Here is a 25,132-nt window from a genome sequence, read left to right on the forward strand (position 1 = left end):
AATCTAAATAAAATGGGTATAGAAGGAAAACACCTCAACATAATAAAGGCCATATATGACAAACCCATAGCAAATATCATTCTCAATGGAGAAAAACTGAAAGCTATCCCTCTAAGAACAGGAACCAGACAAGGATGCTCACTGTCATCACTCTTATTTAACACAGTGCTGGAAGTCCTATCCAGAGCAATCAGGCAAGAAAAAGAAATAAAAGGGATCCAAATTGGAAAGGAAGTAGTGAAACTGTCACTCTTTACAGACAACATGATTTTATATGTAGAAAAACCTAAAGAATCCAATAAAAAAACTTTTAGAAATAATAAATGGAGTCAAGTTGCAGAATACAAAAATCTGCTGCATGTCCATACACTAACAATGAAGTAGCAGAAAGAGAAATCAAGAATACAATCCCACTTGCAACTGCAACAAAAAGAATAAAATACCTAGGAATAAACTTAACCAAAGAGGTGAAAGATCTGCAAACGAAAAACTATAAAACGTTGTTGAAAGAAATCGAAGAAGACACAAAGAAATGGAAAGATATTCCGTGCTCTTGGATTGGAAGAATTAACATCGTTAAAACGCTCATAGTTCCTAAAGCAATCTATATATTCAATGCAATCCCTATCAAAGTTCCAACAACATTGTTCACAGAAATAGAACAAAGAATCCTAAAATTTATATGGAACAACAAAAGACCCCAAATAGCCAAAGGATTCCTGAGTAAAAAGAAGAAAGCTGTAGGTATCACACTCCCTGATTTCAAAAACTATTACAAAGCCATAGTAACCAAAACAGCATGGTACTGGCTCAAAAACAGACACACAGATCAATGAAACAGAATCGAGAGCCCAGAAATAAACCCACACATTTACAGACAGATAATATTCAACAAGGAAGCCAAGAGTATACAATAGAGAAACGATAGTCTCTTCAATAAATGGTGTTGGGAAAACTGGACAGCCACATGCAAAAGAATGAAAGTAGACCATTACCTTACACCATGCACAAAAATGAACTCAGAATGGATTAAAGACTTGAGTGTAAGACCTGAAACCATGAAACTTATAGAAGAAAACATAGGCAGTATGCTTTTTGACATCGGTCTGAGCAGCATATTTTTAAGTACCATGTCTGACTGGGCAAGGGACAAAAGAAAAAATGAACAAATGGGACTATATCAAACTAAAAAGCTTCTATACAGCAAAGGAAACCATCAACAAAACAAAAAGACAACCTAACAATTGGGAGAAGATTTTTGCCAACCATATATGAGATAAAGGGTTAATATCCAAAATATACAAAGAACTCATCATCTCAACAACATAAAAAACCAACAAACCAATTAGAAGAAGGGCAAAAGATCTGAACAGAGATTTCTCCAAAGAAGATATGCAGTGGTCAACAGGCATATGAAAAGATGCTCAACATCATTAGCTATCAGGGAAATGCAAATCAAAACTACAATGAGGTACCACCTCACTCCAGTCAGAATGGTTATACAGGACAGGAAAGAACAAGTGTTGGAGACGATGTGGAGAGAAGGGAACCCGGGTACATTGCTGGTGGGAGTGCAAACTGGTGCAGCCACTATGGAAAGCTATATGAAGTATCTTCAGAAAATTAAGAATAGATCTACCATATAATGTAGCTATCCCACTGCCGGGTATTTATTCAAAGAACTTGCAACACACAAATACATAATGATACATGTACCCCTATGTTCACTGCAGCATTATTCACAACAGCCAAAACTCGAAAGTAACCTAGGTGCCCATCAAGGGATGAATGGATAAAGAACACGTGGTATACATACACAATGGACTACTCCTCAGCCATAAGAAACGATGAAATCCAGTCATTTGTGACAACATGGATGGACCTTGAGGGTATTATGCTAAGTGAAGCAAGTCAGAGGGAGAAAGTCAAACACCATATGATCTCACTCACAAGTAGAAAAACAACAACAAACAAATACATAGCAACAGAGATTGGACTGGTGCTTACCACAGGGGAAGGGGGAGGGAGGAAGGCAAAAGGGGTGATTAGGCTCACATGTGAGGGGATGGACTATAATTAGTTTTTGGGTGGTGAACATGATGTAATCTACACAGAATTCGAAATATATTACGATGTACATCTGAAAGCTATATAATGTTATAATCCAATGTTACTGCAATAAAATAAAAAGATTTCAATCAACATATACCACTAGCAGAATTTATACATGATAAAAAATTAAACAATGTGTCTATGTCTGATACTACATATATGGCAACAAAAATGGCTGACATGGGGAGTTCAATTCAACCATTCATCCATTTACAGATGCTAATACAACTAACAGTGAGTAGGCAATCTCCTTTTTTTGGTAGCACTTACCACAATTACTGATTTTCTTCCTTATACTGTGTGTATCTGTTTCTCCTATGACATTCCATGAGCAAAGGAAATACATCTAACTTGTTTGCCATTACATCCCTGGACCTTTGTAAAATGTGTTAGACATAGTAGATGGTCAAATACATGTGAAATGAATGAATAGGACATGTGATTATCAGCTCAAACCAGTTTGTCATTTAATTACTCAGTGTTTTTCAATTAGTTAAGACACAGTCCACATTTTCTCACTGAAAGCAGTGAACAGCTGTTTTCTCTTCAGAACAACTTCTAGTGGCCTAATCCAATTATTGAAAAGTAATCACATTATCCTGTCCTCATCGACTCTTTCTCCAACACACAAGAAAAGCAGAATGGCTGACGCACAAATGAACAAGTACAAGAGAGCAGCCCTCTCCATCAACCTCTTAGACTTAAAGAAATAAGAAAACACCACCACATATGCACCTGGAAGAAAGAATACTGAATACTGCTTCTTACCACAGAGCAGTGGCAGGGTTCTCAAGAGCTCTGGAGACTTCAGAAGCTCTTTGGCAAAACATTCTAAGTCAAACGACAGCAATACGACGGTAGCCATGATAAAGGAAAATCTAAAACTGGTAAATGCTTTGAATTTTTAAAAAAGTGAAGTAAAACGGCATGTACTATCATGACTAAAGATAAAATCTATTATAAAAAACACAACAAACCAAAAACTCAAGCTCAAACTCATTCTTTAATGATATGAACAATACTGTATTATAAAGTCCTTTTGTTGGTCCTGACATTGTAGAAATAATTTTTTTAGAATGTAAAAACTGCAAGAATGCAAGAGTTGAGGGTGAGAGCAGCTCTTACCTTTTTATTCTGTGTACAATAAAATGGCACTTTAACAATATTGGTATTTCCCTAATTATCAGTTTTGTAATTTTAGCACCAAAAACTCAATTCCTAAGCAAATGTTTCCTGCTTTGCAAACTATGGAAATACACAAGCATTTCACATCATTCAAACACTTATTCATCTATTGTATATAAATCAATCATTTAAAAACACACTAAAGAAAATTACTTCTTCCTTCTCTTTTTAGGTGAGTGTTCCAAAAGTGGGCTAAGTTCAATCTCCTCACTGTGCTTTCTTTTCTTCTTTTTCTTTTTATGGTCACTCTGGTAACCACTGGAGTCACTGCCTTGGAAAACAGGGTCCTGGTCCTGAACTTCCTGGTGCTTTTTCTTCTTTTTCTTCTTCTTCGGCTCTTCTTCCCAGAGGCCATTCACATTATTAATCTGCAGGTCTGTCTTGTCTTTCACGGTGCCATCTGCAAAATCTGCTAACTCTGTGGTACCACCTTCCACCTCATCTGGCTCTGGGTCTTTCTTCTTTTTCTTTTTCTTCTTTGGAGGTTTTTCAACAGCTTCTTCCATGCCCGTTTCTGTTACTTCTTCAGAAACTGCAGAGCACTTGGTTTGTAAACTATAGATTAACAGTTTAAAAATTTTACAGAGCAATAAGCAAAAATAAAAGAATAAAATGAGACGAAAAATATGTCAACATGCTAAGATTTTTCTAAATAATGGCAGTAGTACAAGATACATAACTATGGCATAAACTTCAAATACTCTATCCTATTATCCCTCACTCCACCGAAATGTCTTGGAAATGTTAAAATTTTTGTCTCCAAAGTACTTCTCCCAAACTGTTTTTACACATAAAAATGACATGAAAATTTTATCAAAACATGGCTTCTAAATTTTGGTTTAAGAAAAATTTGGGTACTCAACATTAAAGATCACAGTATCCAGGCTTATTAGCCATATCACTGACACTTGATAGAGAGAAAATATACTTCTGGTATCGATTAAAGTAATGGAGTTTCCCACCTACTCTCAATCCTTGTTTCAAATAATAGTTCATTGCTATTCTTAGCCTACGCTGACCAGTATTACTTCACAATTGTGAATTATTTTATATCACGAAAATAAAAACAAAGATCAATGAAGTAACCCTCTCTCTAGAACTGCACAGTCCTAGCCACGTATAACTATTTAAATTTAAAGAATTTCAATGAGATAACTTTAAAAATTCTGTTCCTCAAATTGCGCTAGTCACATTTGAAGTGCTGAATGGTGAGGCTACTGTATTGCACAAATACAGCACATTTCTATCATCACAGAAAGTTCTATTATCTGCTCTAGAACATTAACCCATACTCTTGTTACTTATCAAGGCAGAATCTAGAAAAAACTGTTAACACCAGCAGTATTCCAAGTTTTTTTCCTTCTCCCCATTAAACCTGGCTCCTGTGGAACCAAGCTCAAGATCAGAGTAATTCTTATAAGAATTTCAATACAGAAAAATATAGAAATTATCTACCTGGCAAACTGATAATAATCAAATTATTTTTGTTTCAACTGCATAAAAATAAAAGCAGACTAATAGTTATACAATATGATTAAGCTTTTAGTAGTTTCAAGCTCAGGGATCAATTCTTTAAAAACTTAACAAACTAGAAAATAGTCGGCAAAATTGAGTTATTAAAACACACACTGGTTAGTTAGACACAGAGCTTTAGAATATTTAATACATTGTCATAGCACTTAAGATTCCTATTTACACTGACTTTATGGTTTGAAAGCATAAATATTCTAATAAAAAAATTAATTTTTAAAAAGAGGGGCTTATGTTCTCTAAATTCAGAATTAAATAGAACTGATTAAGTATGAAAATGATAATAAAGTGATTAGGAACTGACCTACTGATATTCAGTTTTCCCCGAATGCAGAATACTCCAGCAGCATCTGAGTCTAAACGAAATACTTCAAATTCTAGTTCATCACCCACATTAATCTCCAGAGTCTGCCACTGCTCAGATGGCATCTGCTCAGGTTTAGGGATGGAGGCGTTGAAACACCCATGTACTAAACAGCCAATGTGGCTGGAAGACACTTTATTAACTGTACCCTGGGAAGAAGAAGGAAAAAAGAGAATAACATAAGGAAGAGATGCAACGAAAAAAAGTGGATCACACTTTAGGAGCTTCAAACCAATCTTCAAAGAGAAAACTTAAAAATAACAGTATAATTTGATATGGAAAAAAGTTTACCTCAATTAAAACTTACCATGTTATACTAAAACATCGTTTTATATGACCTTCTGGAAAACACAAAACTATGGGGAGAGTACAAAGATCAGTGGTTGCTGGGGTTTTAAGGGGAAGGAGGGATGAATAGGTGGCAAACAGAGGATTTTTAGGGCAGTGACCAATTATTCTATAGAATGTAACAGTGGATACACGTCATTATACATTTGTCAAAACCCACAGAAGGTACAACACAAAGAGTCCACTCTAATATAAACTACAGACTTTATTTAGTAACAATGTATTGATATTGGCTCAATAATTGTAACAAATGTACCACACTAACGCAAGATGATGTCAGTAACAAGAGAACAGTGTGTTTGTGTGTATGTTGGGGGAAAGTGAGGAAAGGTATATGAGAACACTACTTTCCACTTGATTTTGCTATAAAGCTAACACTGCTGTAAAAAATAAAGTCTTATCAATTAAAAAAATATTCACTGGAAAGAAAAGTCTTTTCAACATATGGGTCCGGAACAACTGAATAGCTATATGGACAAAAAAATGGTTCTCCAGGGCCTACCTCACACTACACACAAAAAATTAAAGATTTATCACAGACCTAAATGGAAAAGCAAAAACTACAAAAACTCTAGAAGCTTAAAGAAGAATATCTTCACAACCTAGAGGGAAGCAAGTTTCTTAGATAGGATCCAGAAAGCAATAACCATAAAAGTGTACAATAAATTGGATCTCATCAAAATTAAAAGTTTGTTTATCAAATGATAACATTAAAAGTTAAGAGACACGTCATAGACTGAGAGGAAATATTCACAGTACATTTATCTGAAAAGGATTTGTATTAAGACTACAAAAAGTACTACACCTCAATAATAACAATACAAAAAGCCAACTAAAAATGAGCAAAGTACTTTAACAGGCCCTTATTATTGAAACACATGAAAAAGAGTTCATGAGGGAAATGCAAATTAAAACCATAATGAGAAACTACTATATGCCTATCAGTAACATTAAAAGACTGCGGCAGCCTGAGGTTCACCGGCTTGGATCTTGGGCATGGACCTAGACACTGCACGTAAGGTCATGCTGTGGCAGCATCCCACATAGAAGAACCAGAATGACCTACAACTAGGATATACAACTAGGTACTGGGGGTTTGAGGAGAAAAAAAAAAGAGGAAGATTGGCAATAAATGAATGTTAGCTCAGGGGCCAATCTTCCTCACCAAAAACAAAAAACATGCTGAACAAAAGAGGCCAAATTTTACAACAGTGTATAATGAAAAATTCCATTAATATACAAGTACAGAACAAGCAAACCTAATTTATGATAAAGGAAATCAGAACAGTGGTTGCACCTCGGATAGAGAGAAGTGACCAGGCAAGGGCATGAGGCTCATTTCTAAGGAGACAGAATGGTAACATGTACTTGTCAAAAGTCACTGAACCGCAGACTATGCTCTGTGCATTTTACTGTACATAAATTATATCTTACACACTTCAATGCATGTAAATCATGCCCTATTACTAAAAATAAATAAAAATTGGAATAAACTAAAGGGTCAAATATATTTGAGGACTGCATTTTGTTGTAGGGGATAGAGTAAAAGGGATAATTTTACTTTTCCTTTCATACTTTCTGTAAAATTTGAATGTTATTTCCATGTACATGTTTACATTTATGATAATTTATCCAAAGCAGATGACAGTTAAATATGGGAATTTTTAAGTACAAATCTACTGCCAACCTTAAGATTATGGAGGCTGGTTGTAGGATCCCAGTTTGACAGGCCAAGGATACTATTTCTACCTGTTTAAGTGACACTGAAAAATTAAAAAAATTTTTAAAAGTCTTGTAGATTTTGTTATAGTGAAATCTAACCTACAGATTTATTAACAGTATCAACGGTTAGTTAACAGTTCTTATCTTTTAGATTAAGCAATTCCTATAAAAATTTTTCTTTTTTAGTTAAAGAAAAACTATATATACACACATAATATAAATATATAAATATATATGCACATATAAACATATATACACATAGAACTTCTGGCAGAAGAGAGGAGGAAGTGAAGAAGATAAAGGGATACGTTTCAGTGGCCTTCACATCAGCTTCTGTATTTCTAGCTTCTTTTCAACTGAAAGACCTTCCCCGCAGGGCCTTCATTCCCATGGTATAATATGGGTTCCCTGATGCCCAAGCTTCATTCATTTTCTTTATCTGCCTGGTCCCACAACCCTTTGAATTTGCAACTCCTGTTTTATATACTGCTATACTGTTTGAATCCTTTATAAAAAAAAACCTTTATTTGTGTATAATTGAGAAATTACAAAAATTGATCTTTTACCCCATAAGATGATTCTGGTGCTATACTAAGAAAAGAAAAATTAGATGGGACACATACTCTGTACATGCATGGAGAGGAGGATGCAGTTTAAAAACTTATCTAGGTTAAACTGATGGAAAATAATTTCTCTTTTAAAATTATTTTTAGGGGGTGGCCTGGCTGCCTAGCAGTTAAGTTCAGCACACTACGCTTCAGTGGCCCAGGTTTGGTTCCCAGGTGTGGACCTACACCACTCATCAGTGGCCAAGTTGTGGTGGCGACCCACACACAAAATAGAGGCAGACTGGCACAGATGTTAGCTCAGGGTGAATCTTCTTCAGGCAAAGGGAGGAAGACTGGTGACGGATGTTAGCTCAGGGCGAATCTTCCTCAGCAAAAATAATAACAATAATAATTTTTAATTACCCACAATAGCAATCTATTTGAGTCCCAAGGTATACAGTCTCTTAAAATTTTCTGAATTACACAATTATATAACTACACAAAGAAAGCTAGAAAAAAAGACATACATACCATAAGCTTTTGCCCCGGTTCAGGGCAGAAAATAACAAAATCTGCTTCAATGTTAAGATGAATGTGGCCTTGATCATCATAAATATCTCCCAGTTCACCCACCACTTTGATGTTATCATATGCAATGGGGACACCTAAAAGGCTGTAAAAAAAAAAAAACAACAACAAAAAACCCAAAGAAAAAACACAACAGCATATGATTAGCCTGTAACAACTTCAGTAGTACAATTTCACCAAAGAGTTCCAATATTGGCTAAACTAAAAATGATTATTCAGGATAGGTACCCAGAGACAAAATGTCCTATTATGCAGGAGCAATAAGTTGACCTTCTTCCCTATTTGCTACTCATTTGAATTCTAGTCATGCTAGAATGAGAGAAAAAATAGGAGTTGGCAAGAAAAATGTCTGTGTATTTCTGTATGAGTGAATCAAGGCAATTTTGGTATTAGCCACCATTACCGAGTTTCTGTACTAGATGGTATACAGCAAGAGAAGCTGAAGCCCGTGAATATTAAAGCCAATGACTTAGTGGAGAAAAATCCTCAAGCTACAACTGTTGCTAGTCAATGAAAATGTTAAGAAATACAACTATACCAGTTATTGAGCACTGACTCTAACGCTTTAGATTAGTTTACACGTTTCACAGTCAAAATTAGCGGGCAACAACTATTTCAAAATGTCATTTCCAACCTCTTAAGGAATTACAACTACTAAGGAGGCAGACCAGGTGGCTTCACTACCACACCCCCTACTTGTTCCAGGAAACTTCCCTGACTCCCCCAGGAAAGGCTGAAATCACTCCTCCTCTACTCCTACAGCACTTCATGCACACTGTGATCACTGTTCTTAACCTCATTTTATTGAATCTGTTGGTATATATGCATGGATTCCACACACAACTCTAAGGGCCTGGGGAGCAGAAAACATTTTTGTTGAACTCAATTAAATTTCTAGAATGATTCACAAAGAATAAGAGAAAGAATTTACTCCTAAGAGTTGTTAAGTAAAACAGCTAGGAGCCACTGGAAAGGAACTTTAATAAGTACCAAATTAGGAAAACCAGAAATTCAGAGACTTAGTCCAGAAAGTACTCTTTTACTTTGTTAATTTCTGCTTGTGGCTTTCCTAAGCAGTAACTATACCATCACTAAGAAAATACTAGGGGCACAGAAAACACAGAGTTAGTGAACAAGAAGGAAGGGGAAAAAAGGTAATTACCATATTAGATAGAAAAATAAAATGAAGAATTTGTTTCTCCTAATCAACAATTAGAATCTCAAGTGGGGGGAAATTTGTTGTCCCCTACGAGGAACTTTGGAATCTGTGGTACTAATCATGGTTGTCACAATCACTGGCAAAGGCCAAGGATGGGAGACATTCTGTCATGTACAGGACAGTCCTATACAATGAACAAATATCCCTGGTCTTACCTGACTTTTGAATGAGGGGACAAACCTATTTATAAAAAGCTGGGCATAGAATCTAACTTAAAAAAAAAATCAATATAATGTCATCTTTGCAGTTTTACAAATTTCCAGGAATGTAGCTAATACCTAAATGCAAGGGTAGATTGTTCTGTGTAGAACTTTACCAAGAATTACTCATTATTTCAGAAAAGCATTTCACCAATGGAGATACTGTGTGTGTTATCTGTTGTCAACTCAAAACCCTTGCATCAATCCACACTGGGGACTGACACTTGCAATGGTTCTAGGTATAGGTACGGGAGGCATCTAACTACTTCAGTCTTCCCAGGTAGTCATACTTGAGCATCATCATATTGAAATATTTTACTGTATGGTATTAGAGCACTATACAGATTTCTTATTTTGCAATTGTGTAGGTAGCTTATATTAAGTTTCATTTCAGCACAGTAAAGAGTGTTTTCATGATAGTAAAGGTAGTACTGCTAAATATTTCTCATAAGAGGGAGGTATTGGGTTCTGGGGGTTCAGAAGTTCAGAACTACTGACTAGGGAATGAGACCATAGAGCCTAAGTGCAAAAGGATTGGTGTAAATCCATCAAAACTTTGGGAAAGCAACTCAAAGTATGAAACTTACTAAAAGTCATCAGATATACAAAGACAGACACCTCAACGCTACATATCTTTTCCTCTTTCACTTGTGTTTTTCTGAAACCATCCTAAGTAGGTTTCAGAGCAGGGTGGTAGCCTCACTTGAGATCTTCAGAGAACAATTAAATCAAGTTTAAGAGATGCTTAGATTGCACACTTAAGACTTCTCTGGAACTACTGGGAGGGAACATATTTGCCACTTTCAACTCAAGAGCTGTCATATACAAGAGGGATAAGTTTTTTTTTTCTTAATGGCCTCTCAAAGGTACATCTTAGAAGTTATAATGTGATTTTAGAAAACTACTTACTTTCTCTAAGCAGATTTTCCAAAATCAAAATGGGATCTCTAAGTCAAATACTTTGTGATCTCACTCATCAGTAAAAGATAAAAACAAGGACAAATACACACATAGCAATGAAGATTGGATTGGTGGTTACCACAGGGGAAGGCGGGGGAGGGCAAAAGGGGTGATTAGGCTCACATGTGAGGGGATGGACTATAATCAGTTTTTGGATGGTGAACATGATGTAATCTACACAGAATTCAAAATATATTACGATGTACATCTGAAAGCTATATATTTGTTATAACTGAATGTTACTGCAATTAAAAAAATTTTAAAAAAGGGATCTCTGTTTTTTTTAGAATGATTGTTTTTTTTTTTTTAAAGATTGGCCCTGAGCTAACATCTGTTGCCAATCTTTTTTTCCCCTTCTCCCCAAAGTCCCCCAGTACATAGTTGTATGATCTAGTTGCAGGCCTTTCTAGTTCTCCTATGTGGGACGCCGCCTCAGCATGGCTTGATGAGTGGTGCTAGGTCTGCACCCAAGATCCGAATCGGTGAAACCCCGGGCCGCCGAAGCAGAATGTGCAAATTTAACCACTGGGCCACAGGGCTGGCCCGAAATGGGATCTCTTAAAAAATTCTGTCACTGGGGGAAAAAAAGTGCACAGTCTGTCAAACAGGGGATATGCTGAGACAACTTAGACTAATGAGAGCCATTCTCAATACCTCTCTTCTCCTCATTTCTTAAATAAAGAGAAGCCAGTCCTCCTGATTCTACAGGACGGCCCCAAAGTCTGGAAACATGAACAACTATACATGATAAATGGTTTGATTAATATTACAATTCTTTACGTTCAATGTTTTGTCCCTCATTAGTAATGCATAGTTCAATGTGTGGTGCCTGATTTGCACTGAATAAACGAGAGTCTTTAGCACACCTCACAAGTAATAGGGGTTGGGGAGTCCAGAGCTGTTCAGAATGCAACCTGCTCCACATGGCCACAGTGTCCAATTCAGTTATAGAAATTATCATTCAATCAGTTCCTCATCTCTCTGGTGTAACGGGTTCCTATTGGAGCCACTTCGGGCAACTTTCCCTTAGCTGTCAAGTGGAGGTTTTAATTGGTTAAAGAAAGTAGTAAAATAAAGCAAACAGTTGCCTATGTTTTCAGATTTTATGACCACCTTGTGTATCCTTAAATCTTTCAAATCTATCCTCTCTAGTCACTTTTCTCTTGGAAAATTACTTCCAATTTTCCAATTACTTTCTCTTGGAAAATTTCTCTTAACTGGTCTCTGTGTCTACTGTCTCACCCTCCTTAAACCATTATCTAATGCTACCAAGTGCTGGTTCTTAAACTGCAAATCTGATTATGTCTCAGAGATCAGGGACATATACTACTCTCTTAAGAGTATGCCAGTTTCAAAGTTGGAGGGTATGGAGAGGATGAAGTGCTAACCCTGCTTAAGCCAAAAACACACAAACAAAAAACTGGCACAGGTAGCAAGGGAAGAGCAAAATGGCTATCCTCTCTGTTGTCCCCTACCCCATCTTTGACCCACTGCCCTCCTCTCCACCTGCACCCAACATCTTTCCCTTGACATAAACCTTACTCCAGTTACACAGTACTTCCACTTCTCTGGTCAAAGCATTCTATTTCACATCTACCATCCACTTGTTTATGCCACTCTTTTTGCCTGAAATGCTACCATCTCAAAGAACCCTCCTCCTCTCAAGTTGTTCTCAAAAGGCCTAGGATTCCATTCAACACTGCTTCTCATACTATAACTTACTTTAGATTTGTCAAATTTTAACACTTCATTGGATTTATTTAGCTTACACTGATTTATCTCTACTAGAGCTTAACGTTCCTCGAAACAGGGATCTTGTTTTTTCTTTGTTTTTATATCCCAAATCCCTGGTATACAAAATAACAACTGTGTGTTGGTGCTTGGAGGAAGCTGTATACTCGATTTGCTTAATTCTTAACCTGTCTAGGGTTTAGAATCACTTGAGAAAGCGGTCAAAGCTTTGGATACTTTGCCCAAAAAAACTGACAGGAAATTTCTGCAATTTTCGGGGGGGGGGGGGTCATGAAATTTCTTAAGGGAAATAACAAATCCCTAGGGACTCCACTCACCCTAGTTCTGGAAGCCTTACCTTTGAGCTAAAGTAATCTGGAGGAGTATTAAGGTGCATCGGCCCCTGCTCCTCCACCCTTGTAATTCTGAGAGTTTAAGTTACTTTTGAATATCTTCGTTTAAATACACCAGGTTTTCTTCACCCTCAAGAGCAATAGGCAGGCCAGTTAGACTAAACAAACTGCTCTTAAAAAGAAAACTAACTGTATTTCTCTCATTCCTGATTAGATCCAAGAAAAGAGAACCCAGGGAAAGTACCAGGGCCCAAACAAACAACAAAAACTGCCCTTTATGGTTTACAAATAAACGATTGTACTAAGGCTTCATGCGCAATTTTCTACAGAATGAGAGAGAATCTACTGAAGTACTGCATTCCAAACTTTCATCATCTAATGAGAAACTGGTCCTACTGAGTCTCCAGACCCCTGGTCTATTCCCACCCCTACACCCCGGTTCGGGAGCAAGCTTCCGCACTCCGTCCGCCGACACAATTCATGCCACCTTTAAGTTTTCTTTCTTGCCTACGAAAGGGTCCCTATACAGATCTTGACCAGGGAAGTAGTGGCCTTTCGGGGAGCATCGCGACTCCATAACGCCTCGGAGCTAAGCTCGCGGTGGCCAGTGCGACTTTTCCCTATCGCCCCCTTTCTGCTGCGCCATCAGCGGGTCCACTCGCTGTCCCCTCCCATGACCAAAAGAATGGACGGCAGGCTACTTCTGGCGTTGTCCGCTCGGCAAAACAAAAGGCTAAGAGGCTGATACCTCTCGGAATAGCGCAGGAGCTCCGCGTCGAGCTGTTCTCGGATACCGGTGCGTTTCCTGTTAAGGTAGCGCGGCGACAATGCGATGTGCCTTCGGTGCGGCCCCGCCACCAGACAGGAGTAGCGGCTATTCAAAAGCGCACACGCGGCAGCGTAGGTCGGCAGCTCTAGGCAAGGCAGGACGCCGGCGGGGCCCACCACCGGCCCCTCAGAGGCCGCATTCGGCCGCGGAGCCTGTGAACAACCGGCAGCCATGCGGCTTGTCAGGTTTCCCACGGCGCGCGCCACTGACGCACTCATAACCACCTATCTCTCCGGACGCCCGGTTTCTACGTCATTCACCAGCTACCACGCCCCTAGGAAATTTCTCTCCTTGAGCTGCACTACCCAGTTCTGACCAGCAGCGGGCAACCGCTTTTTTTCGCACTTGGCCGACCTCAGGAGCTCGGAGCCTTTGGTCACGTACTGAGCATGCTCGAAAGCCAACCACCACCTGTCTCTTAAGAGCGGGCAAGCCTGTATTTTCGTAAATGTCCTGATAGGATTTAGTCTGCAGATTTAATAGAGGATCACACTTTGATCACTTCCAGTAGTAATGTGGTTTCCTAGACTTTACAAGCTTGGATAACACAATAAGAAGTTAAAAAATATTTATGGAATATATTTTCTGCAGGGAATCCAATCCTGAAAAGCAGCCCGGATGCCTCAAGTCTGAAAACGAACCCCTCCTGTCTCTCTGGTACTGCTCCTCTTCTCATTCCGTAATGACTAATTCAGGAAATCGTACCACCGCTTTACAAATGGCAGTCTAGCTGTCATCCTCGGGACCTCTCTTGTACCCCTAAACACCAAATCAGCCCCAAAGCCTGTGGGGCCCAAAGCCGAAACATCGCTCTCTTCGGACACTTCTCTCCTTCCTCACTTCCAAAACTGCAGAAATTGCCGCTGGAAGCCAGGTCATGAGGACGCGGAGGAGCAGTCAGATCTTCTCTGAAACACAAATATGACCAAGACTTGCGCAGTTTTAAGATTCACATAGGCGTCCCATTTTACTCAGGACAATTCAAACTCTAATACAAAATGGCTCTTAAATTACAAGGCCATTTTACGATCCTCCCCCAGCAGCTTCACTGAGGGCACTCCCCACTTTAAGAATCCGCTAGCCACGACGCATGCTCATTGATCCACTTTCAGCTCGCGCTCTTCCTCTTCAGTCTTTTGCTGTTCCTTCTACTTGGGAATACGGTAGCTTCTCTTATATGAGAAAATTCTACTTATGGGTCAAATTTTAGCTCAGATTTTACATTATCTTCCTGGGCAGAGTTTACTACCGCGCTGCCCCTCTGCCCCCATAAGGGTTAGGTAGTTGTCCATCTTTGTAAATTACCACCATCAAGAGCTTGTTTTTATGTTAATTTTATGTTACTTGCCTATTTGTTTGTGGGTTCCTAGACTAGACTTCAAGCTCAGTAAGGCAGGGACCACGATATCTGCCTCATTCAGCAGTGCAACCTCCAAATGGCTCCAAAAAAAAAAAAAAAAACCCAATGCATCTTGAATGAATGAATGAAATAACAGGTAATAAAGAGCTCACGGTCTATGTGAGGAAATAGGATCTAAAGATAAACATATAACATGGACTGCACTGCGTAAGTGACAAGAGAAACGTATAGCACGTGGTGGCGTGAGTACAAACACTCCTGCCTTCACTTGGTACCTGCAAAAAGCCTGTAACCTCTCTCAACCTGTTTTCCCACTTGTAAAATAATACTTGCCCTGCCTACTACAGAGATGATAGGAGGTTGAAATAAAATAAATAAAAAGCATTTTCTTTAGTATTCATTAATTGACTTCAAATTCAGCATGAGAGGATAATGGGATGAAACTGCTCCCAAAGTCCAATGATAAACATATTAAATTCCATACACGGGAAATGTAACAGCCTTACCTTGATGTTATTGCACAGTCCTGCAACAGATCTGTGCAATAAAACAATCAAAACCTCTCCTTGCAGTCAAGATGCATCGAGATTGTCTGCAAATGATTTCAATAAAAACAATTTGTCAGAAAGCAATTTAGTAAAACAAGCTGGACATGAGGACAAATCAGTCAAAACAAAACTTCACCTGAATTCAGGTACCCCAGTTATGATTTTCCACAAATTTTAAATATGGAGTGGTTTTGTCATCCTTTTTGTGTTCATAAGCAATTTAGAGATTTGCTTGTTTGATTTGCAAAGTATTTTCTACCTTTTAGTTTCCTAAGTTCTGGCTTGATTGTTAGCCTCTCTCCACACTCTGTGTGATTTGAAAGAGTGACAAGGTGATTCAGCCTCCTTGTAAGTGTTCACCATTGTGCAATTACTGTACCAAATTAACCTGTTCCTCCCACCACCCAGGGAAGAAGAAAATAGAAGTACAGTGAGATCCTTCCCACCTGTCTCCCATCCCACACACATACACAAAGCTCATTTGATCAGGACCTATAACTGGACTGCACCATTGTCTTTTTCTCTAAAAATTTGGTCAAAGTGCCACAAAGTCAGGCAGTGGTGGCCTCTGTCTCGTGAAAAGTCCTTGTCAAGCCAAAGGCAAGTAGGTACTAAGAAAGTCCCCTTTCTACAAGGAGAAGAGAGAAGGTTAGAAATGACTTTGACCCCATGTCCACTGACCCCCAAGGAAGAGAGAAAAGTGTTCCCACAACTCTCTTTTTTTTTTGGACCCTTGTCCTCTCTCTTGCCAACACGCATGCACATACACTGTGTTCTGTTACTGTGTTTCTATTCCTCACAATCAGAGTATCACTGGAGCAATGTAACCATGCAATAATTGGTGGTTTGCTGAAATAAATTACAAAGTAATTTGTGCCGTATGCTCCGATTTTTATAGGAAATATGTACACTTTTATGATTAGAAGAGAATCTAGATGTATAAATACCATATGTGAGTATTAGTTATCTCTTGAGGGTGGATTTATGGTATTTTTTTAGTTGTGCAAATTTTCATGTGTTATTGTAATGAGTGTAAACTATTTTATGCTAAAAAAAGTCAGAAAATCAACAAAAGGATCACTATTGTTGGAGATTTTGGTTGTTAACAGAAATCCGCTATTTTTAGGTGGTTTAATATAGTACAAGGTGAAGAGCCGGGTTGCTAAAGTCACATTGTTTGAGTCTGAATCCTGACTCTACCACTTACTAGATGTGTGACATTAGGCAAATTTCTTTCTTTTTTAAGAAAGCTGATATTATTGGAATAGATTTTAATTAAAAAAACGGAATTAGGAAGTTTGTGTGAAAAGGTTTACGTAAAAGAGTTTCATGTAAAAGGCATTCCAGGTAAAAACACCATTGCCTCAGTTGGCTTTTGCTGTGTAACAAACCATCCCCAAATTTAGTGGCTTTAAATAACAACCATTAATTTAGCTCATAATTCTGTCGGTACAAATTTGGGCTGGGCTCAGCTGGACTCACTCCTGTATCTGCAATCAGATGTGGCTCCATGTGTCTCATCTTTCAACATGCTAGAGTGGTCTTCCTTTCCTGGCAGCTGTGCAGGTTTCTGAGAGAAAGAGGGAAATACATATGACCTCTTGCCTAGACTCAGGAACTTACACAATGGCAATCCAATGCATGAAATTGTTCTCATCTCAAGTATTTTGTCTTTTGCCTAAGAGAGGACCAGGGGCTACTTCTATCATATACTAGATGTGCATTGAAAGTCCCTAAAAATGCCCACCCTGGACAAAGAGTAATAATAGTACTGACAGGAAGAGTTCATCGCCCTTATGGGTTGATTTTTATCAAATTGGTAGAATGAATGATGATTTCATCAATATCACAACAACAACTAAGATCATCATAGCTAAGCTTTATTACAAACCTACCAGGCACTGTGGTAAGTGCTTTATACAAATCACCGACCAGAATCTTTATGCACTTATTATAATTATCATATATATTTACAGATGTGGAAACTAGATTCTAGGGAAGATCAAAAAATATCACACCCATGATGGTGGAAATCCTATCAGTATTGTTAACAGCTACAAACCTAGTGCCTAACACATATTTCTTGAGTGAGAGAATGACTGACTTTCCCAAGGATACATAGCTATTAATCAGTCAAAGAATCTAAACCAGGCTAGACTTATTTCAAGGCTCACGCTGGTCACATGACCAAAGCTGATAAAGGAAGAAATTGTAAGAGTCAGGAAAATGGGTGGCTTATTTTATTTAGCCTTTGTCTAAAAAATGTTAAAGTTGGAATCAGACCAAACTGGAAAATACTACCATTTTAACAGGCTTGGGAAGATGTCAAAGAAGTACTGGTTTTGGCCAAAGTGTGACTGCTGATAGTCTTGCGGAAAATAATTCGGACAATATGGCGTGGCTAGTAGGAGCCAGGTGCTAGAATCAGGTCATCTGGGTGTCAGTCTCGGCTCTGTCACCTTGGACATCTTGCCTAGTCTTTTTAAACTTCAACCTCCTAGTCTGTAGTGTAGAGATATGATGATATGAAGTTGTGACGATTAAATGAAACAATGATCATACAATACTAAGCACGGTGACTGGCCTATATTAATTAAATACTCAGTAATATATCCTTTTTTGAGTCCGTGATTGACACTTCAGTTACAATATGCTTGATTCAGCCTGATTAATTCTGTAAAGCTGAACTTGAGAGCAGGAACATACGACCTTTTTGAATGAATAGTGAGGTAGAGCCCTGGACTTAGGAAAATTTGCATAAAAGCATGAATAAAAGTGGAGAATGCTTTAGTTCTGTCTCTGGGAATGATTTTTTTGCTTCGTTTTGGAGTTATTAACAGGATTAATTTCAGCTCCTCTTCAATGTACTGCCATTATAAGCAATCAATATACATAAACATTTGATTCAATTTAAAATAATGAAAGACTTCAATATCGTATCTTCTTAAAGTATTTTATTGATAAAATTCACTGTAGATATGAAGTATGTACACTGAGATACAAATTTGCAGTTTCATTTGTCAGTCGGCAGAATTAAAATAGCTTCAATACAAACTAGTTGCTTAAAATGAATGTGTTTAGTTTCTTTTAGTAGTTCAACAAATTGTGAAGTACAGTGCTTCTAGGGAAAATACATGTTTAAAATTTGCATGATGGGTTTTGGAAATGAAGAAGCAAAAACCAAACAAATCCGAACACAGTATACATCAACCAGCTATTGGTTGATGCAGACCACTTGTAATTTGCAAATATGTCAGCAGATGGCAAACATGAGCTTTAAATTTGTAATGTTTCCCTTTGTCCAATAGACTGTAAGAATGATAAAACACCAAAGTAACTGTTTATTGATGGCTTGGTTTTGCCTACATTCCTTCTTCATAAGAGGACTTAGGGTCAGTTTTTGACTCTGAAAGTCCCTGTTACTTCCTTATTGGATTGTTGAACTAACAGATGTACACCATGCTTACAATGTGGAAAAAAAATAATAGAGCACATTAAATTACATTTTATTGAATAGATTTTACATTTTTCAAGCTAAGGTGTTGCTGAAAATATGTAGAAATGAGATGACTCAAATGTATCTGTCTATTAGTTAAGATCCCACTGCTTTAATAAGGTGATATTTTATTGGTGGTCCTCAAAGTCAGGTCCCTGGACTAGCAACCTGAGCATCACCTGGGAAGTGGTTAGAAATGCACCTTCAGGCCCCCCCCCCCCCCCCCCCGCAAGCTTACTGAATCAGAACTCTGGGGATGGAGCCCAGCAATCTGTTTTACCAAGAACCCCAGGTAATTTTACCCAGGAATGTTTGAGAACTAGCGTCTCTAAAGAGACTTGAAATACAAGAAAGGGGTTCTAAATTGATAATTTTTATTCCAATATAACTGATGTAAATGCAGTGATAATTAACAGTGTATTTGATTATTTCTTTCCTTTAATTTAGGGTTCAAACACAGTAAAGTTTGCTAAATAATGAACATAAAGTAGCACACAATTTATGTAGACTCGGAAAGCTGAACCGTTACTTAATTTCTACACATTTCGTATACTGAATGAAGATTTTCAGTTTATGTTCCCCTTTAGATTAAACTGAAAGTGATAGCATTAATGTAAGTTTTGAAATTGTAACATAACTAATGAAACAAATTAAAACTAAGTCAAAATATTATTATTTCTGAGAAGTATAGAGCAATCTTCAGGAAGGAAAACAATTATCTATAAACCATGTGTTATTCTTATTTGTATGTATGTGTATGTTCCATTCTCTCCTAGGTATAACCAAATCCTCCTGCAATTCTCCTGTCACTGAAATAAGAGGAACGAGCATTTTAAATTAACAGTAAGTATCCTCCGGCCACATTTTCATTTGTAAATAAGAGAAGGCAGGCCTAGTGGTTAATTTTGGTGCCCTCTGCTTAGGCAGCATGGGTTCCATTCTGGGACATGAACCTACACCACTCATCGGTGGCCATGCTGTGGTGATGACCCACATGCAAAATAGAGGAAGATTAGCACAGATGTTAGCTCAGGGTGAATCTTCCTCAGGAAAAAAAAAAGCTATACAAAAATTGCTTATCTATGTGAGTGATAATTTTATCCTAAACACTACTTTGCCTCAGTTATCTTACTATCTGAAATTTTTTATTAATTCAGAATTTCTCAAAGAACATATAAACTAACAGTTTCCATGAGAAGGCAGTGTTTATTCAACTTCTGCAGTCTATAGGCAACATTTCTTCTTGCTCATAATGTATAAATACAGTTTTCACACAGTTTTAATGAACGGATTATTTGTAAATCACATTAAGAGCTTATGAGGGTAACAACAAGAGCAAAAAGCATAAGTAATCATTGTATTTTCATCTCTCTCTATGTAATTATTTGCATCTTTCTCACTTTTGTAATAATCAGACATAATAAGGTTGAAACAGCTGGATCTCTATGCTTGGATTTTGTTTCTTGGCCATAGTTTAGATGTTCTGAATATTCCCTAAGAATGTGTGTGTTAGAATTCTCTCTCTCTATATATAGTTATTTATTAGTATAGATATATAGATAAATATATACATATTTAACCTTAAACTTTAAAATATGGACTTACATAAAATCATACCAATTTCTTAGCCCCACCTACCTGAGATTGCAAGGATCTGTCAATCTAGATATCTCTCTAGGTATCTCTCACTCCTTACCAGGAAGGCAACTATGTAGCCCTTTTGGATGAAAGATTCTAGTTAAGAAGGATTGGCTTAAATAATAAAATTAATTTTGGAGATGTGTTTGTGTATGGGCACGTGTGCATCTAGCTGTGAGCACTGAGGCTGGTTGGGAAGCAATAAAGAAGGCATCAGAAAGGGGTGGGACCACTCTGAGGATATGATGCCATCTTTATGTAATTTACTGTCCTTTTATGAAAACTAGGGTCAGTATTTCTTTTAAGGTCCTATTTTTTTCCCAATTAGAACTTACTGCAACAGAGTTTCAACACCCCTCTTTCAAGGTTTTCAAATCCAAGAAATCTAGCCAGTAAAATTAAACACAGTGCTTGCAAGGGTACCTATGGAAATTCTCGTTTACTTCCATCTGTCTTTTGCTCACTGCAGAACAAAATAAGAAAACTGTTTCCTTTTCTATTTTTTGACTATTACTTTAAAGCTATAGCTTAATAAACTACATACTGGCTGCAGAGTTTGTGTGGGTGTGAACTCACAGATCCTTAACATTAAATATATTCCAAAGGACATAGTATGAAAAATTTGAGGGCGAAAAGTAAATAAAAATGAAATTAGACATGGTGTATTTTGGTATGCAATTAGAAATTTAATGACTTTAATGACTAGAGTCATTAAAGAAAATACATATTAATGAATCATATTCTAGACTCCCTCTTAAGGCCACGGGGTGTTCTTAATACTTCTATGCTTCGGAAATTATTACAATATTGAATTTATCTTTATCCAGTGGCAAAGTAGACTTTCCCAGTTGTGAAAGAACAAAACAGCACGCAGAACTTTACAAGGGAAGACACTACATAAAAGCCACATTTGTTAGTAAAATAAAAATCTGAGACTCCAAGATTCACGCTGAACAGGGTATTTCTCTGTGAGGAGGACCAATGACCAAATGAAAGTAACTCCCCTCGTGTCTCACTTTCTTGTGATTCCTGCTGTCAGGCACCATATCAGCTTTACAGTGGTACTGACAGTGTTAGCTCTGCTTGAATAAAACCTCTTCCTCTGATGTTCTTTGGCATAGGTGAGTAGGCTAAACTAGAAATTTAAAAGAAGAAAAACACAGATACTACAAGAAATGAACATATGTGACATACAAAGGCAGAATTTGGTCATGACAAAAGTAGTTTTCTCTACAGCTTACTGATCCAATCCCGTTATGAAGCCCAGGGAAAAAATGATCTTGCCTCAGTTTCTCACTTATAGCTCCCTGTCTCCGATGACCTCCTAGATTTTCCAACCTTCCTACATTCAAGTTATAGGGAACTCACATTTTATATTTAGTTATCTGAGATCCTTCCTTTGAATTCCTGTTTCCAATTTGAGTACATGCCTGTTTGCCAGGTGACTAACATTGTTGAAACTTCTACTGTCACTCGCTGTTGCTGGCTCAGTGGCCAAGGCTGAATTTCACTGACTGGCCCAGGAGTAGTGAGTCCTGTTAAACAATCCTGAGTGTCTAGAGTGGAGTGAGTGACTGTAGCCATCAAAGCTTGACAACTAGAGAGATGAGGTCTCAGGTTCAAACAGAGGGGCCAAAAACTGAAATCAAGGCAGCACCACAGAACCAGAAATTTGGATTTGAAATTAGAAGAAGCAGAACAAGAAAAGGCGAGTGGTTGATGTGGGATGGAGCTGTGGTTTGTTTAACAGACTTAAGTGTATATAAGTTATATGATTTGATTGAATGGCTTTAAGATTCATGGGTACAGACAGAAATGACCTCACCTTTCAGCTGAAATACTGATGTCTTCCCCCTTTTTTCTTATTTCATATTAAATAAATGATATTAATATGACAAAGGAATAGTCACATTTATAGACAATGTACATTATAATAGCACTTGATAAATGGTTGTCTTTTACCTCCTGCACTGCCATCCTGTTTGCTGAAAGATAGCAATAGACTAATATTACTATCACTTACTCTATGACGGAAACTTGACATTCTCTCCAACAATTCTTTTTATTCTGAAGGACGTAGAACCTTTAGTTTATTTTATTTTTCTCGGAGATTGATGTAAAAGTATTAATATACTTAAAAGACTGAAAGACAGAGAAGTCTAGATCTCAAAAGACTTTTTGGATAGTAATGAGGACGGTGGACATCTAGACAGCTTAGGGTCCTTGAGTACGTTTATGTGAATAAGATTGGGTGTTGCCTCTTTCCTTGGCTTACTTATAATGAGGGACAGTGTTGGCTGGTAGAGTTGCCACAAAGGAATCTTCAGCTTTTCCTTCCTGGGCAATGACCTTGGAGGAAATCCCACAGGATTTCTTCTAGCCCTCCCTCTGGATGTTGTGGAATGATGTTTGAGGACCTCTGTCTTAGGTAGGTAGGGACCAGTATCCTGACTGATTAATAACAAGGAGCAGTCATGAGTCTTGATTCCTCATGGTTAATAAAAGACTTGATGCAAATTTGACAAGATTTAAGGTTTTTCTGTGAAGCTTCAGCTGAGTTCTAGAGTCTCTCTGGCAATTTTCAGTAACGCAACACATTTTGGCTTTTGGGGTAGAGCTTGCAATATATAGTGTGACCAAAGAAGTATAGCCTTTGTGTTAATGACGGAGAAACTTTGAAATAAATAGTCCCTAGTTCATATGAAGGACAGTGAAGATGGATCCTAGTTCTTAAACATTTCCAATAAAATGAAGTGTATCTGCCTATAATTAGTTGATGTAGATAATATTGAACTATTAAGATATTGGAATAAACTTTTTCAGATCTAGAGTTTGACTTTTTACAATATATTCCTTAGAAATACATTCCTAGTAAAAGACTTTTATATTCAGTAAACAATTTTCTTGGCAAAAAGAGTAAAAAAGATATCCTTTTGTATAATTTTAGTAGGCATCCACATTTCCAGCAATTTCTGAATTGGTTTTCTCTGCTATGAATAACTGACAACCTGTGATTTATGGATTTGGAACAATTGATTTTCTTGGCTGTCATATACTTTGAGTAAGAAATATTACATACGTTTTCAGAAAAATGATTTAAGGGCGAAAAGAATGAAGTAATGCCAAGTTCTGAAACTTTATTTGGAAACTGTTCTAACCAAATGGTACTTGAGATGCTCTCTCTAAGTTTTTGAAGCGTGTTTGCTAAATAATTTTTAGACACAAGATTTCTAAACATGCCACTTCGAGCTAAGTCAGTGAAAATAGTGGAGGGGAGCATATTGTTCTCACCTTCCCAAGAACTAGAAATGCAGAATTTTTCATTGATGCGTGGTAATATTCTGAGTAAATTTCTTCAAAAATAGGAATTATACAACATCTCATTTTACCTGTCAAACATAAAATATATAGTGATTTAGTGGACTCTTTCTATGAAAAGAATCTTTTTAAACATGAATCTCTAAAGCAACTTCTCAATTTTATTAAAGGTTTGGCCTACACTGTATTTTTGCTAGTTTTGCTTAGTCCATGGGTTTAACTGATCCATCAACTTCAAATTCCATGGAGCATTTACCAACTCTTTTCATACATTCTATTATAATGGTAATTGGTTGACTGTGTAAGAACTAGGGGTTAGGAATAGTTCCCGTCTATGTGTTTTTGACTAGCATTGTCCAATAGGACTTTCTGAGATGATAGAAATATTCTTTAACATTTGTCCATATGTGGCTAGCACTTGGAATGTGTCTAGTTCAACTGAGAAACTGAATATTTGATTTTAATTGATTTATACTTAAATTTAAATAATCACACATGGATAGGATAGTGGCTATAGTACAGATAATATAGGTTTACCTTAGAACAGTGAGTTTATGACCCTGAGCAATTCAAGTCTACACTTGTGGGTAGCATTCACATTGGCTGCTCTGGATCATGTTCAAGGGTTTTCCTTAGTGGTTATAAATTAGGAGGCAATACTTCCCTACCAAAGTGACAGATAAAATTTGTTAGGACATTTTTGGTTGCCATACCTGGGGTGTCCTCCTGGCATTTAGTTGGTGGAGACCAAAGATGCTTAATGGCCTGAAATGCATAGGACAGTCTGCACAATGAATTATTGTCCATCTCAAATGCCAGTAGCAACTAATTTGGTAAACCCAAATAGGCGAGCAGAGTTCCCTAAACATTGTGGATTCATTTGTGAGTCCTATCTCAGTCCTATCTATAGTTAATTTTGTCTCCTATGATCTGTATCTTATTTCCCCCGCCTCCTCAGGGACCTCACTTTCTTATTATGCTCATTTTGTCCTGTATCTTCAACTACTCCCTCTCTACATTTGAACATGCTTTAATCTTTTATATCTCAAGTAATACCCTTTCTTAATTCCATATCCTCTGGCT

General features: G+C 37.4%; 1 protein-coding gene across 1 annotated transcript; it reads right to left on the reverse strand.

The window, feature by feature from the left end:
• Positions 1-3,096: 3,096 nt before the first annotated feature.
• Positions 3,097-14,721, reverse strand: POLR1F (RNA polymerase I subunit F). The gene is made up of 4 exons (XM_014830616.3): positions 13,609-14,721; positions 8,341-8,482; positions 5,132-5,340; positions 3,097-3,852 (listed from the first exon to the last, which is right to left on the reverse strand). The coding sequence occupies exons 1-4, from the start codon at positions 13,905-13,907 to the stop codon at positions 3,447-3,449; spliced, it is 1,056 nt and encodes a 351-aa protein (XP_014686102.3). The 5' UTR covers positions 13,908-14,721; the 3' UTR covers positions 3,097-3,446.
• Between the last annotated feature and the right edge of the window lie 10,411 nt (positions 14,722-25,132).

Source organism: Equus asinus, chromosome 1 (assembly GCF_041296235.1).
Source record: "Equus asinus isolate D_3611 breed Donkey chromosome 1, EquAss-T2T_v2, whole genome shotgun sequence".
In the NCBI taxonomy this organism is placed as follows: Eukaryota; Metazoa; Chordata; class Mammalia; order Perissodactyla; family Equidae; genus Equus; species Equus asinus.

Excerpts from the sequence above, each read along its gene's own strand:
- POLR1F (XM_014830616.3), bottom strand. The coding sequence starts at position 13,907 with ATGAGTGCGTCAGTGGCGCGCGCCGTGGGAAACCTGACAAGCCGCATG. Across the intron at positions 5,341-8,340 it reads AACCGGGGCAAAAGCTTATG|GGTACAGTTAATAAAGTGTC; the intron begins GTATGTATGTCT and ends TCTTCTTCCCAG. Across the intron at positions 3,853-5,131 it reads GGAAAACTGAATATCAGTAG|TTTACAAACCAAGTGCTCTG; the intron begins GTCAGTTCCTAA and ends GTTAATCTATAG.